Source organism: Bombina bombina, chromosome 4 (genome assembly GCF_027579735.1).
Source record: "Bombina bombina isolate aBomBom1 chromosome 4, aBomBom1.pri, whole genome shotgun sequence".
Taxonomy (NCBI): Eukaryota; Metazoa; Chordata; class Amphibia; order Anura; family Bombinatoridae; genus Bombina; species Bombina bombina.
Window position 1 is genome coordinate 816,622,067 of NC_069502.1, and position 13,679 is coordinate 816,635,745.

Below are 13,679 nucleotides of genomic sequence, written 5' to 3' on the forward strand. Positions count from 1 at the left end.
TTTGCATACAGCAGAGGGTGAGAGACAAGAGAGGGTATATATGTGTGTGTAGTATTTGCATACAGCAGAGGGTGAGAGACAAGAGAGGGTATAAGTGTGTGTAGTATTTGCATGAAGCAGAGGGTGAGACAGAAAGGAAGACAGGGTATGTTTGTGAACCAGAGATTTTATTATTACAATCTGTGTGTAATGAGGCTCATCATTTTTATAGGGTGAAATAATTTAAGAATCAGAGTTTTCTAACTGTGAAGCTTATACCATAGATCACTCACTTGCAGAGACATCTGATGGCTGAATATTCTGTACAAGGTTTCCATGTGATCCTGTGTCTAGATTTTCATCACTGTAACCTGTTAGTTATAATAAAGTATACAATTATTTTTTGGTTGAATGGATTTAAAGGGACATGAAGCACCATTTTTTTGCTTTCATAACTAAAGTAGAGCATACTGTACCATTTTAAACAACTTTCCAATTTACTTCTATTATCTAATTTGCTTCACTCTCTTGGTATCCTTTGTTAAAGGAGCAGCAATGCCCTACTGGGAACTAGCTGAATGCACTGGTGAACCAATAACATGAGGCATATATTTGCAGCCACCAATCAGCAGCTTCTGAGTCTACCTAGGTATTCAACAAAAGATACCAAAGTAACAAAACAAATTAGATAATAGAATTAAATTGGAAAGTTGCTTAAATGGATAAATGTAGCCACCAATCAGGAAGCGCTACCCAGGGTTCTGAACAAAAAATGGGCCAGCTCCTAAGTTTTCATTCCTGCTTTTTCAAAAAAAGAATTCAATAGAATGAAGAAAATTGATACATTTACATAATTATTAGTAAAGATTAAATAAATGATAAAGATAACATTAACAGCAACTTCTGCCATAGATCACTCACCTGCAGAGACATCTGATGGCTGAATATTCTGTACAAGGTCTCTATGTGCTCCTGTGTCTAGATTTTCATCACTGTAACCTGTGAGTTCTAATAAAGAATAGAATCAGTTTATTTTGTTAAATTGAAATGAAACAATTTTTGTTGCATCTAAAAATGTATTCAATTAACAAACACAAAGCGTCTATTACTTTTTGGATATCAAATATTCACATCTATAAATTAATATTAACATATATACATTGATATATAACTGATTTAACATTAATCTCTCTTGACCATTTAAATGTGTATTTATTATTTTTGTTGGGTATAACATTAGTTTATAATCAGACAGCTCGTTAGATCACACATGACAGATTCACTGAAGATTTGCTCTGTCAGTCACGTCAGTAGTGTATGAGCACTTCCTGAGTGAGCTATTTATTACTACACAGTGTTACCTGAGCTCTCATTCCCTGGGATCTCCATAGTGCTTAGTGCTTCTTGAGTCTCCATCATGACGTCCTTGTAAAGCTCCTTGTGTCCCTCTATATACTCCCACTCCTCCATAGAGAAATACACAGCAACATCATCACACTTTATAGGCACCTGAAACACACACAACTCATTCAGCACTGACACAGGGACTGGTTCTGTCACACACTTTTACTGACAGAGCCAGGATAATGTTACTGAGAACATGAAGACACAGACAGAAGGTAGTAAACACACAGAGCTAGAGGGGTCAGTAAAGGGCCTTACTATGTCGTGACTGATATAAACATCACATTCCGCAGGAGTGATCACCTTTCCTCTCAGCCTGTGAATGCTGTGTGTGTGTGTGGGGGGGGGATGTTACTAAGAACATACATAGACACAGACAGAAGGTAGGAAATATACACAGGGTCAGAATGGTCAGTAAAGGAAGACACTGTCACATGACTCTGGTATAACATCACATTACCCAACTCACCTCTCTGCTCAGTCTGTGGCTGCTGCTGTGTGTGTGTGTGTGTGTGTGTATGTGTGTGTGTGTATATGTGTGTGTGTGTATTTGTGTGTGTATGTGTGTGTGTGTGTGTATTTGTGTGTGTATGTGTGTGTATGTGTATATGTGTGTATGTGTATGTGTGTGTGTGTGTATTTGTGTGTGTATATGTGTGTGTGTGTGTGTGTGTGTGTATGTGTGTGTGTGTGTGTGTGTATGTGTGTGTGTATGTGTGTGTATGTGTGTGTATGTGTGTGTGTGTGTATATGTGTGTGTATGTGTATGTATGTATGTGTGTGTGTGTATGTATGTGTGTGTATGTATGTATGTGTATGTGTGTATGTGTGTGTGTGTGTGTGTATGTGTATGTGTGTGTATGTGTGTGTGTATGTGTGTATGTGTGTGTGTATGTGTGTGTGGGGTGGGTACTGTTACAAAGAGCATGTAGGAAAATACTGAGAAACATATTTCCTGAAGAATTGCTGCGCCCTAATGCTGGGGTAATGTCACATTCTCCAGCAGTGTTTACCTCTCTGGTCAGCAACTGAATGTTGTTGTGAGGTGATTGTTTTCCCTTTATTGATTCATTTCTATAGAACCAAAGGATTAGAATGTGACCCGTAAGATTATATGATTATATATATATATATACCTCCATTTATCTAAACTAAATACTACTGTCTACATTATAAGTCAAATGATACTGACTGTGTGTGTTGCACAGCTTTGTTCTTGACCTCACTCCATCAGTATCACTCTATTTAGTATAAGAAGTAATTAGATAAAAACATTTAATGAAAATGTTGCCTGTTGTGCATGACTGCATTAGCGTCTAACAGACTTATAATGGTACGTACTAATTAGTATGCTAACCAAATTCACCATGATATCAGAAGCGTATTACCCTGTGCACAATGCATACTTTTAAAAAAAAACTGGTGTAAACTGTTACCGCTACCTAAACGGCCATCACATTTAACCTCTAGAGTGCCAGAACCCCCACTGTAATAAACCCCACAACCACTGAAACCTGTAACTACAATTAACCTTTTTGTTTGCATAAACAAATTTCTATAGATATCAAGATATTCTTTGATAGTAAAATTTAATTTCAGAGTTTCCATACTTTATGTATTTGCACAAATGTAATCTCCGAGAAAGAAGTCATATTTACAGGACTTTGAAATGTGTCAGGTTTTCATTGTACTACAGAATACTTTTGAGAACTAAAACACAGACTTTTTGATACTGTACGTGATATTGCATGTTCCAATTATATTAACATTGTGGATTATTAAACAGTTTTAAGTGATTTTTATCTTCATAGCTTGATTGAGGTTTATAAACCCCTTCAGTACCAAAGAATTGTTAACATTGTTCAAATAGAGTCTTAGTTTTTTAGTTTACTAATCAAAACTATATATATTATATATATATATATATATATATATATATATATATATATATATATATATATATATATATATATATATATATATATATATATACAGGGAGTGCAGAATTATTAGGCAAGTTGTATTTTTGAGGATTAATTTTATTATTGAACAACAACCATGTTCTCAATGAACCCAAAAAACTCATTAATATCAAAGCTGAATATTTTTGGAAGTAGTTTTAAGTTTGTTTTTAGTTTTAGCTATTTTAGGGGGATATCTGTGTGTGCAGGTGACTATTACTGTGCATAATTATTAGGCAACTTAACAAAAAACAAATATATACCCATTTCAATTATTTATTTTTACCAGTGAAACCAATATAACATCTCAACATTCACAAATATACATTTCTGACATTCAAAAACAAAACAAAAACAAATCAGTGACCAATATAGCCACGTTTCTTTGCAAGGACACTCAAAAGCCTGCCATCCATGGATTCTGTCAGTGTTTTGATCTGTTCACCATCAACATTGCGTGCAGCAGCAACCACAGCCTCCCAGACACTGTTCAGAGAGGTGTACTGTTTTCCCTCCTTGTAAATCTCACATTTGATGATGGACCACAGGTTCTCAATGGGGTTCAGATCAGGTGAACAAGGAGGCCATGTCATTAGATTTTCTTCTTTTATACCCTTTCTTGCCAGCCACGCTGTGGAGTACTTGGACGCGTGTGATGGAGCATTGTCCTGCATGAAAATCATGTTTTTCTTGAAGGATGCAGACTTCTTCCTGTACCACTGCTTGAAGAAGGTGTCTTCCAGAAACTGGCAGTGGGACTGGGAGTTGAGCTTGACTCCATCCTCAACCCGAAAAGGCCCCACAAGCTCATCTTTGATGATACCAGCCCAAACCAGTACTCCACCTCCACCTTGCTGGCGTCTGAGTCGGACTGGAGCTCTCTGCCCTTTACCAATCCAGCCACGGGCCCATCCATCTGGCCCATCAAGACTCACTCTCATTTCATCAGTCCATAAAACCTTAGAAAAATCAGTCTTGAGGTATTTCTTGGCCCAGTCTTGACGTTTCAGCTTGTGTGTCTTGTTCAGTGGTGGTCGTCTTTCAGCTTTTCTTACCTTGGCCATGTCTCTGAGTATTGCACACCTTGTGCTTTTGGGCACTCCAGTGATGTTGCAGCTCTGAAATATGGCCAAACTGGTGGCAAGTGGCATCTTGGCAGCTGCACGCTTGACTTTTCTCAGTTCATGGGCAGTTATTTTGCGCCTTGGTTTTTCCACACGCTTCATGCGACCCTGTTGACTATTTTGAATGAAACGCTTGATTGTTCGATGATCACGCTTCAGAAGCTTTGCAATTTTAAGAGTGCTGCATCCCTCTGCAAGATATCTCACTATTTTTGACTTTTCTGAGCCTGTCAAGTCCTTCTTTTGACCCATTTTGCCAAAGGAAAGGAAGTTGCCTAATAATTATGCACACCTGATATAGGGTGTTGATGTCATTAGACCACACCCCTTCTCATTACAGAGATGCACATCACCTAATATGCTTAATTGGTAGTAGGCTTTCGAGCCTATACAGCTTGGAGTAAGACAACATGCATAAAGAGGATGATGTGGTCAAAATACTCATTTGCCTAATAATTCTGCACTCCCTGTATATATATATATATATATATATATATATATATATATATATATATATATATATATATATAGCCAAAAACGATAAAATAAAAAACATTTTGCTATATATTTTTTTTTTTTTTACAAACTTTGGGTTTCTCACTGAAATTATTTACATACCACTTGAGTAGTCATAACACAAATAGTTGTAAACACTTCTCTGGGATCCCCTGCACAATATCACTTGTCAAAAATACAGCAATGTCACTGATCTGTGAATGTGCACAGCTTCCGTCATAGAGTTCAGAATCACAAGTTACTAAATGGCGGCACCCAGTGTGAAGATGTAAAGCTTCAATATCTGGCACGTATAAGGGGTTAAAATAAGAAAATGGCTTTAAAAAGAGAGCTGCAGGCACAGAAGGAAAAAACAAAAGCCTGGTGAGTAGTAACCATGATACTGTAGTTATACCCAGCAGTTTAAGTCCCTTTAATGCATGTAAACAAACACGTGCAAATACACAAATACAGCCGGTCACAGGGACACACAGCTGTTATTATGACATATTCCATCAGCTCTCACCTCCCCTGTCAGCAGGTACATGATCTGCAGGGTGTGGGTCAGTATCCTCTCTGTTGTCGTCTTGTCCCCGGTCATGTGACTCGCTGTCAATGCGTTAGGCACACGCTGCAAGAGTGAAACATAAAAACATTTACTGACCCCTCTCACATCACCTGCGCGTATCCTGTTATCATATTCTCCATCTCATCATGGTCACACGACAAGCACCTTCTGTAGTCAATCTGAGCACTTGTATAAAACTTAGTGAGTTCCAGCATTTTACCTGCTGGAGTGTATTCAATTGTTTACAAATATATAATTTACCTTTATTTTGGCATTTAAAATAACTGATTTTACCCATGGTATTCCTACCTATACTAAAAGTGTTTATACTTAAGTATATGATATATAAAAGTTGTGTAAACAAAGCAAGTAGAAGAAATTACACTCCCTGTTTGTTTGTGTGTAAGAGAGATAAGCAATAAAATGTATGGTATACAAACCTAGATAATATAAACAAGCACAGAAAGTGTGTGTACAGAAAGTGATAAACTAAGAAGATCTGATCCCCCTGCAAGCTCAACTAATTTTAATGGGTTGTGGTTTCAAAGAACAAAAACAGCTGTTTAATTTACAAAAATATATCTAAATAAGTAATGTCTCATGTATTTTATACTCTGCAGCCAATATAACATTAGAAACACATTAAAGGAAAACAATTTTACAGTACACTGTGCCTTTAACCCGTTAGTGACCACAGCACTTTTCCATTTTCTGTCCGTTTGGGATCAAGGCTATTTTTACATTTCTGCCGTGTTTGTGTTTAGCTGTAATTTTCCTCTTACTCATTTACTGTACCCACACATATTATATTTTGTTGTGCTCGCCATTAAATGGACTTTATATTTTCATCTTATCTTATAATTTACTATAAAAAAATAAAAAAAAAATACAGGAAAGGAAAAAATGGAAAAAAAACCACACTTTTTCTAACTTTGACCCCAAAAATCTGTTACACATCTACAACCCCCAAAAAACACCCATGCTAAATAGTTTCTAAATTTTGTCCTGAGTTTAGAAATACCCAATGTTTACATGTTTTTTTGCAAGTTATAGGGCAATAAATACAAGTAGCACTTTGCTATTTCCAATTTTTTTTTTTTTTTAAATTAGCGATAGTTACATTGGGACACTGATATCGTTCAGGAATACTTGAATATCCCTTGACATGTATATATATATTTTTTAGAAGACATCCCAAAGTATTGATCTAGGCTCATTTTGGTATATTTCATGCCACCATGTCACCGCCAAATGCGATCAAATAAAAAAAAATTTTCACTTTTTCACAAATTATTTCACAAATTTTAGGTTTCTCACTGAAATTATTTACAAACAGCTTGTGCAATTATGGCACAAATGGAGGTAAATGCTTCTCTGGGATCCCCTTTGTTCAGAAATAGCAGACATATATGGTTTTGGCGTTGCTTTTTGGTAATTAGAAGGCCGCTAAATGCTGTTGCGCACCACACATGTATTATGCCCAGCAGTGAAGGGGTTAATTAGGTAGCTTGTAGGGAGGGGTTAATTAGGTAGCTTGTAGGGAGCTTGCAGGGTTAATTTTAGCTTTAGTGCAGAGATCAGCCCCTGATCCCTCCCAAACAGCTATCTTCCCTCCCCCACCCCACAATTGTCCCTGCCATCTTAAGTACTGCAAGTACTAAAATAAAAGTTTTTTTTTAAAAAAACAAAAAACAAAACCTTATTCTGCTGTGTAGGATTCCCCCCTTAGCCCCTAACCTCCCTAATCCCCCCCAAACAGCTCTCTAACCCCAACCTCTGCTTTATTGTGGCCATATTGGGTACTGGCAGCTGTCTGCCAGTACCCAGTTTGCAATCAAATATGTTTTTTTATTCATTATTTATTTTTAAAAAAAAAAACTATTTTCTGTAGTGTAGCTGCCCCCAGATCGATTAATTTTTTTTATTCCCACCGAATCCCACCATGTCCCCGCACGCGATCCCGCCCCCCTCCTCAACCGATGGCCGACCACCCGCCTCCCTGGATAAGCTCCCACCCACCAACGAACACGGCCATCGATGGCTGATGCAGAGAGGGGCAGAGAGTCTGCATCGGACTGCTCAAAACTGTTATTGCAGGATGCTTCAATATCGAGGTATCACTGCAGTAACATGAAAGCGGCTGGAAGCGATCAGGATCGCTTCCACCGCTTTCAAAGACCAACAACATACGGGGTACATCCTTGGTCGTTACCTGCATTTTTTGCAGGACGTACCCCATACGTCGTTGGTCATTAAGGGGTTAAAGTGATAGAAATGTCAAAATTAAAATGAGCATTAGTGCATTTAAATTTAAAGTAGAAGAAGTGTTTTTGCAATATATTTCCATTAGCAAAAATACTTCTAGTAAAAGTTATTACTATTTCAGCTGCATATGCACATATTGTTATGTTCCTGTCCCTTTAAATCAGGATGTTCAGGTATTCACATTCCTATATAAGGCCCCTCCTCCAGTCTACCTATGCTTGGTAATTTGTATTCACTTAGCTATAAGCTGAGCAACAACGAAGACACCTTGCTGATATTCCTAACCAAGGAATTTACTCTTAGTAACTACAATTGCTGTGTGCTTTTCAACTTTGGATCGTCATATTTCAGGTTTCCTTGTTTTGACCGGAATCCTCAAAGTATCTTTTACTTGTTAATTCTGTTTCTTCTGGCTTATACATTGAAGCCGTGTATCGGCGTCTGACGTCACCGTAAGTCTCTGGAGCTCTCTTTCACTCTGGCTGCAAACAACCAACTCCTGTGCTTAATAGCAACTCACCTTGAAGCTGCGGTAACCGTTACTATTTCTTACTCTCTGAAGGTGGTAACGTATTATACCTTAATTCATTTACTACTTTAAAGGACTTCCCTGCATGTTTTACAGTGTGACGTTTATGCAAATACAGCTACCTTTAACTATCTGATTGCTTGTAATATCTATCGATTCAGCTTGACGAACTGTGCTTAAATATTCTATGTGCCTTATCAAATATCATACTGTTGGTTGTGAAGGACTGCCTGCTGTTTACATGAATACTAACAACGTTATAGACTAACTAAGGACTGCCTGTTAACTAAAAACAACATAACCTGTTATAGAGCTCTCCTGCTTAATTTATATAGAAACACCTCCTGGTTGCAACCTGTGTTATTTGAGGCTGACATTCCTACTAACACTTAATCTTATATCTATCTTTCTTTTATCTACTATCTCTATAATTATCTGCATATTGCAAACTGCTATTTGCAATCGGGATAATATACCTTTAAATCTCATTTCTTTCACTCTGCATCCATGCAGCAGTGACCCTCAGATCTATGAGCAAAAACTAGGTTCTTGATTACATCTAATGAACCTAAAGGTTTGGTGTGAGACTGAGTGGTCCTGCAGTTAAGGATATCAAATACTTGCACCTAACATAACATATTACCAAGCCTAACATATATCCTACAGCATGGATATCAGTGAACTTACAAACCGTGTTGGTTCCCTTGCACAAAGCATGGACCATATGCTACAAGGCCTCAGAGAAATTAAAATTGAAAATGATCACATTAGGAAGTTTATTAATGAGCATTTATCTGATAAACCTGCTCCTATTGATTTAACACCTGAACCAATTGTATCTCCACCTGAAAAATTCTTTGGTGACAGGACTCAGTTTAGAGAATTTAAAAACTCCTGTACTTTGTATTTTTCTTTAAAACCCCGAACCTATGCATCTGATCGAGTCAAAGTTCTAACGGTCATCTCATATCTCAGAGGAGAGGCTAAATCATGGGCTAACGCCTTCTATGAGAACAATGACCCCATATTGGACTCCTTAGATGCCTTTTTCTCTGCCATGTCCCTATTATATGAAGACCATCATAAGCAGAATACTGCTGAGACTGCTCTTAGGAACCTACGACAAGGTAAAAGAGCAGTAGAAGAATATATCACGGACTTTAAAAGATGGGCACCAGACACCCAATGGAATGAACCTGCTCTGAGAAATCAGTTCAGAACAGGTCTTTCTGAAACATTAAAAGATTGGTTGATGGTTTTCTTATGAATACGGGGCCTATCACCCATCACACTACACCCTTACAAGTTATCACACAGAAGGGCCATACTGAGACATGTACATTTGACATTTTGCCCTCTAGTTTATACCCGTTAATTTTTGGTATCAATTGGTTGATAAAGCATGATCCTGATATTTCTTGGAAGCAAGGTGTTGTGAATTTTAATTCCACTTACTGTAAGGAAGTCTGTTTTCCCAAAGCTTCTGTGTGTTGTATGACTGATCATGTTTTACCTGAATGTTATAAAGAATATTCTGATGTGTTTGACAAAGTAGAAGCTCAGAACTTACCCCCCCATAGGTCATATGACTGTCCTATAGACTTACTACCGGGCAGTTCCATTCCCTTTGGTCATATATACCCTATGTCAGAACCTGAATTGGTTCATTTGAAACAGTACTTAGAGGATAACCTTAAGAAAGGTTTTATAAGACCTTCCACCTCTCCAGCGGGTGCTGCAATGTTTTTTGTTAAAAATAAGGACGGATCACTTCGTCCTATTATCGACTACAGACAACTTAACAAATGTACCAAGAAAAACAGGTACCCACTCCCACTTATCCCTGAACTTATAGAACGGTTGCAAGGAGCTAAAATTTACACAAAATTAGATCTTAGAGGAGCTTATAACTTGATAAGAATGAGGAAAGGCGATGAGTGGCTAACAGCTTTCCGCACACGTTATGGACTGTATGAATATACAGTAATGCCTTTTGGGCTGTGCAACGCTCCTGCAACGTTCCAGTGTTTTATAAATGACGTATTTCATGACTTACTTGATGTCTGTATGGTCATTTATTTAGATGACATTTTAATCTATTCTGACAATATAACAAACCATCACACCCATGTCAAGCTTGTTTTGTCCAGACTTCGTACACACCATCTCTATGCCAAGTTAGAGAAATGCATTTTTAATACCACTACTATCTCCTTCTTAGGATACCAGGTTTCCCCTTCTGGTATCGCCATGGAAGCAAACAAAGTGGAAGCTATTACTAACTGGAGCACCCCCCGTACAAAAAAAGATGTTCAGAGATTTCTTGGGTTTGCAAACTTCTATAGGAAGTTTATCAAGGGCTTTTCTGAGATTGCTAGACCCTTGACTAATTTAACTCAGAAAAAACCTGGTTTCTCTTGGAATATACATGCTGAGAACGCATTTAAAATATTAAAGGAGAGGTTTGTAACAGCACCGATACTCAAATTCCCAGATCCCAGTTTACAGTACACGCTTGAGGTTGATGCTTCTGAGTACGCTCTTGGAGCTGTACTCTCACAAAGAGTTTCACCCAAGGAAGCACTACATCCAATATCATATTACTCTAGGGTAATGAGCTCAGCCGAGCTAAATTATGCTATTGGTGAAAAAGAGCTTCTCGCTATAAAATCAGCACTAGAGTTTTGGAGACACCTCCTTGAGGGTACTAAACATACTATTCTTATACTTACGGATAATAGAAACCTTGAATATTTAAAAACCAGCAAAACGTTAACATCTAGACAAGTTAGATGGAGCCTCTTCTTTTCAAGATTTGATTTTACCATCACTTACCGCCCAGGTTCCAAAAATACAAAAGCAGATGCGCTTTCAAGGAAGGATCCAAAACCTCAACATTATATACCTCCAGATTCTATCATTCCACAAAATAAGTTCATTGGATTGACTTCAATCACTGAAACCTCTATAAAAGAGTATCAGAGAGCAGATCCAAAACTCCCATTAGCAGATCTACAAAAACACAGTAGTAATCTGTATTACCATGGAAACCAGATATACATTCCAGAACCTCTACGTAATGAATTGATGCATTCTGCACATGATTCTCTCCTTTCAGGACATCCTGGACTTCATAAAACACTACGCATACTTCAAAGAGACTATTGGTGGCCCAATATGAAAAGTTCTGTCTCTTCTTACATTCGATCCTGTTCTGTCTGCGCTACTTGCAAACATACTAGAACTCGTCCTTATGGACTTCTACTTTCATTACCAGTTCCTGAAAGACCCTGGAAGGACATAGCAATGGACTATATAGTGGAGCTACCCCCATCCTCTAACCATAACACAATTCTAGTCATTGTTGATCTGTTTTCTAAAATGGCACACTTTATCCCACATATGGGTTTACCAACCGCATCCGAAACAGCCATACTGTTCTTGAATCATGTTGTAAAGTTACATGGACTACCCGACTCCATCACGTCTGATAGAGGATCTCAATTCACCTCTAAGTTCTGGACTCAGTTATGTTCTATTCTCAAGATTACTAGGAGATTAAGTACTGCTTATCATCCCCAGACTAATGGTCAGTGCGAAAGGACTAACCAGTCTCTTGAACAGTATCTGAGATGCTATTGTACCAACCAACAGGATAACTGGTTCGCTCTGCTGCCTACTGCAGAATTTGCACATAATAACATGACCAACGCATCCACAAAAACTTCGCCATTCTATATTAATTATGGTTTTCACCCTTCATATCATCTTTTCCACAGAACCGATTCCTTGCTACCTACGGTTGATCAGACAGTTAATACTATTGCTGAGGGTTTTTCTGTTCTCAAAACAACCTTACAAGAAGCTCAAGCTTCACAGAAACATCATTATGATTTAAGACGCTCAAAACCCCCTCCTTATAAACCTGGGGATAAGGTTTGGCTAAGTACCAAACACCTGAAACTCTGTATTCCAAGTAAAAAGCTTGGAAGTCTCTTCATAGGTCCCTATGACATAGTTAAGGTTGTTAATCCAAATGCTGTGACTCTTCAGCTGCCTCCCTCTCTCAGGATACATCCTACATTCCATGTGTCCCTCCTGAAACCTTTCTCTCCGATAAGGGATCCCCCTCATCCTTCATTGACTAACCCTCCAGTTGTGGATGATGTTGAGTATGAGGTGGATTCTATTTTGGACTCTCGTTTATACCGCAATCAACTCCAGTACCTGGTACGATGGAAAGGTTTTGGGGCTGATGAGGACTCCTGGGAACCATACTCTAATTTGTCGGCACCCCGTCTTCTTTCAATTTTTCATCGAAGACATCCCGACCGACCCAAGCCTTGATCCGCGGAGCGGCTCTTTTTAGGGGGGCGTCCTGTTATGTTCCTGTCCCTTTAAATCAGGATGTTCAGGTATTCACATTCCTATATAAGGCCCCTCCTCCAGTCTACCTATGCTTGGTAATTTGTATTCACTTAGCTATAAGCTGAGCAACAACGAAGACACCTTGCTGATATTCCTAACCAAGGAATTTACTCTTAGTAACTACAATTGCTGTGTGCTTTTCAACTTTGGATCGTCATATTTCAGGTTTCCTTGTTTTGACCGGAATCCTCAAAGTATCTTTTACTTGTTAATTCTGTTTCTTCCGGCTTATACATTGAAGCCGTGTATCGGCGTCTGACGTCACCGTAAGTCTCTGGAGCTCTCTCTCACTCTGGCTGCAAAAAACCAACTCCTGTGCTTAATAGCAACTCACCTTGAAGCTGCGGTAACCGTTACTATTTCTTACTCTCTGAAGGTGGTAACGTATTATACCTTAATTCATTTACTACTTTAAAGGACTTCCCTGCATGTTTTACAGTGTGACGTTTATGCAAATACAGCTACCTTTAACTATCTGATTGCTTGTAATATCTATCGATTCAGCTTGACGAACTGTGCTTAAATATTCTATGTGCCTTATCAAATATCATACTGTTGGTTGTGAAGGACTGCCTGCTGTTTACATGAATACTAACAACGTTATAGACTAACTAAGGACTGCCTGTTAACTAAAAACAACATAACCTGTTATAGAGCTCTCCTGCTTAATTTATATAGAAACACCTCCTGGTTGCAACCTGTGTTATTTGAGGCTGACATTCCTACTAACACTTAATCTTATATCTATCTTTCTTTTATCTACTATCTCTATAATTATCTGCATATTGCAAACTGCTATTTGCAATCGGGATAATATACCTTTAAATCTCATTTCTTTCACTCTGCATCCATGCAGCAGTGACCCTCAGATCTATGAGCAAAAACTAGGTTCTTGATTACATCTAATGAACCTAAAGGTTTGGTGT

General features: G+C 38.1%; 1 protein-coding gene across 2 annotated transcripts in view; it reads right to left on the reverse strand.

The window, feature by feature from the left end:
• Positions 1–13,679, reverse strand: part of LOC128657096 (oocyte zinc finger protein XlCOF7.1-like) — a 47,369-nt gene that overhangs the window by 31,133 nt on the left and 2,557 nt on the right. For both annotated transcript variants that reach the window (XM_053711342.1, XM_053711341.1), the window contains exons 3-6: positions 5,490–5,594; positions 1,341–1,488; positions 901–987; positions 273–350 (exon numbers count right to left, since the gene is read on the reverse strand). In XM_053711342.1, the coding sequence (XP_053567317.1) occupies positions 273–350; positions 901–987; positions 1,341–1,488; positions 5,490–5,594 (418 nt within the window). The remainder of the gene's footprint in view (positions 1–272; positions 351–900; positions 988–1,340; positions 1,489–5,489; positions 5,595–13,679) is intronic.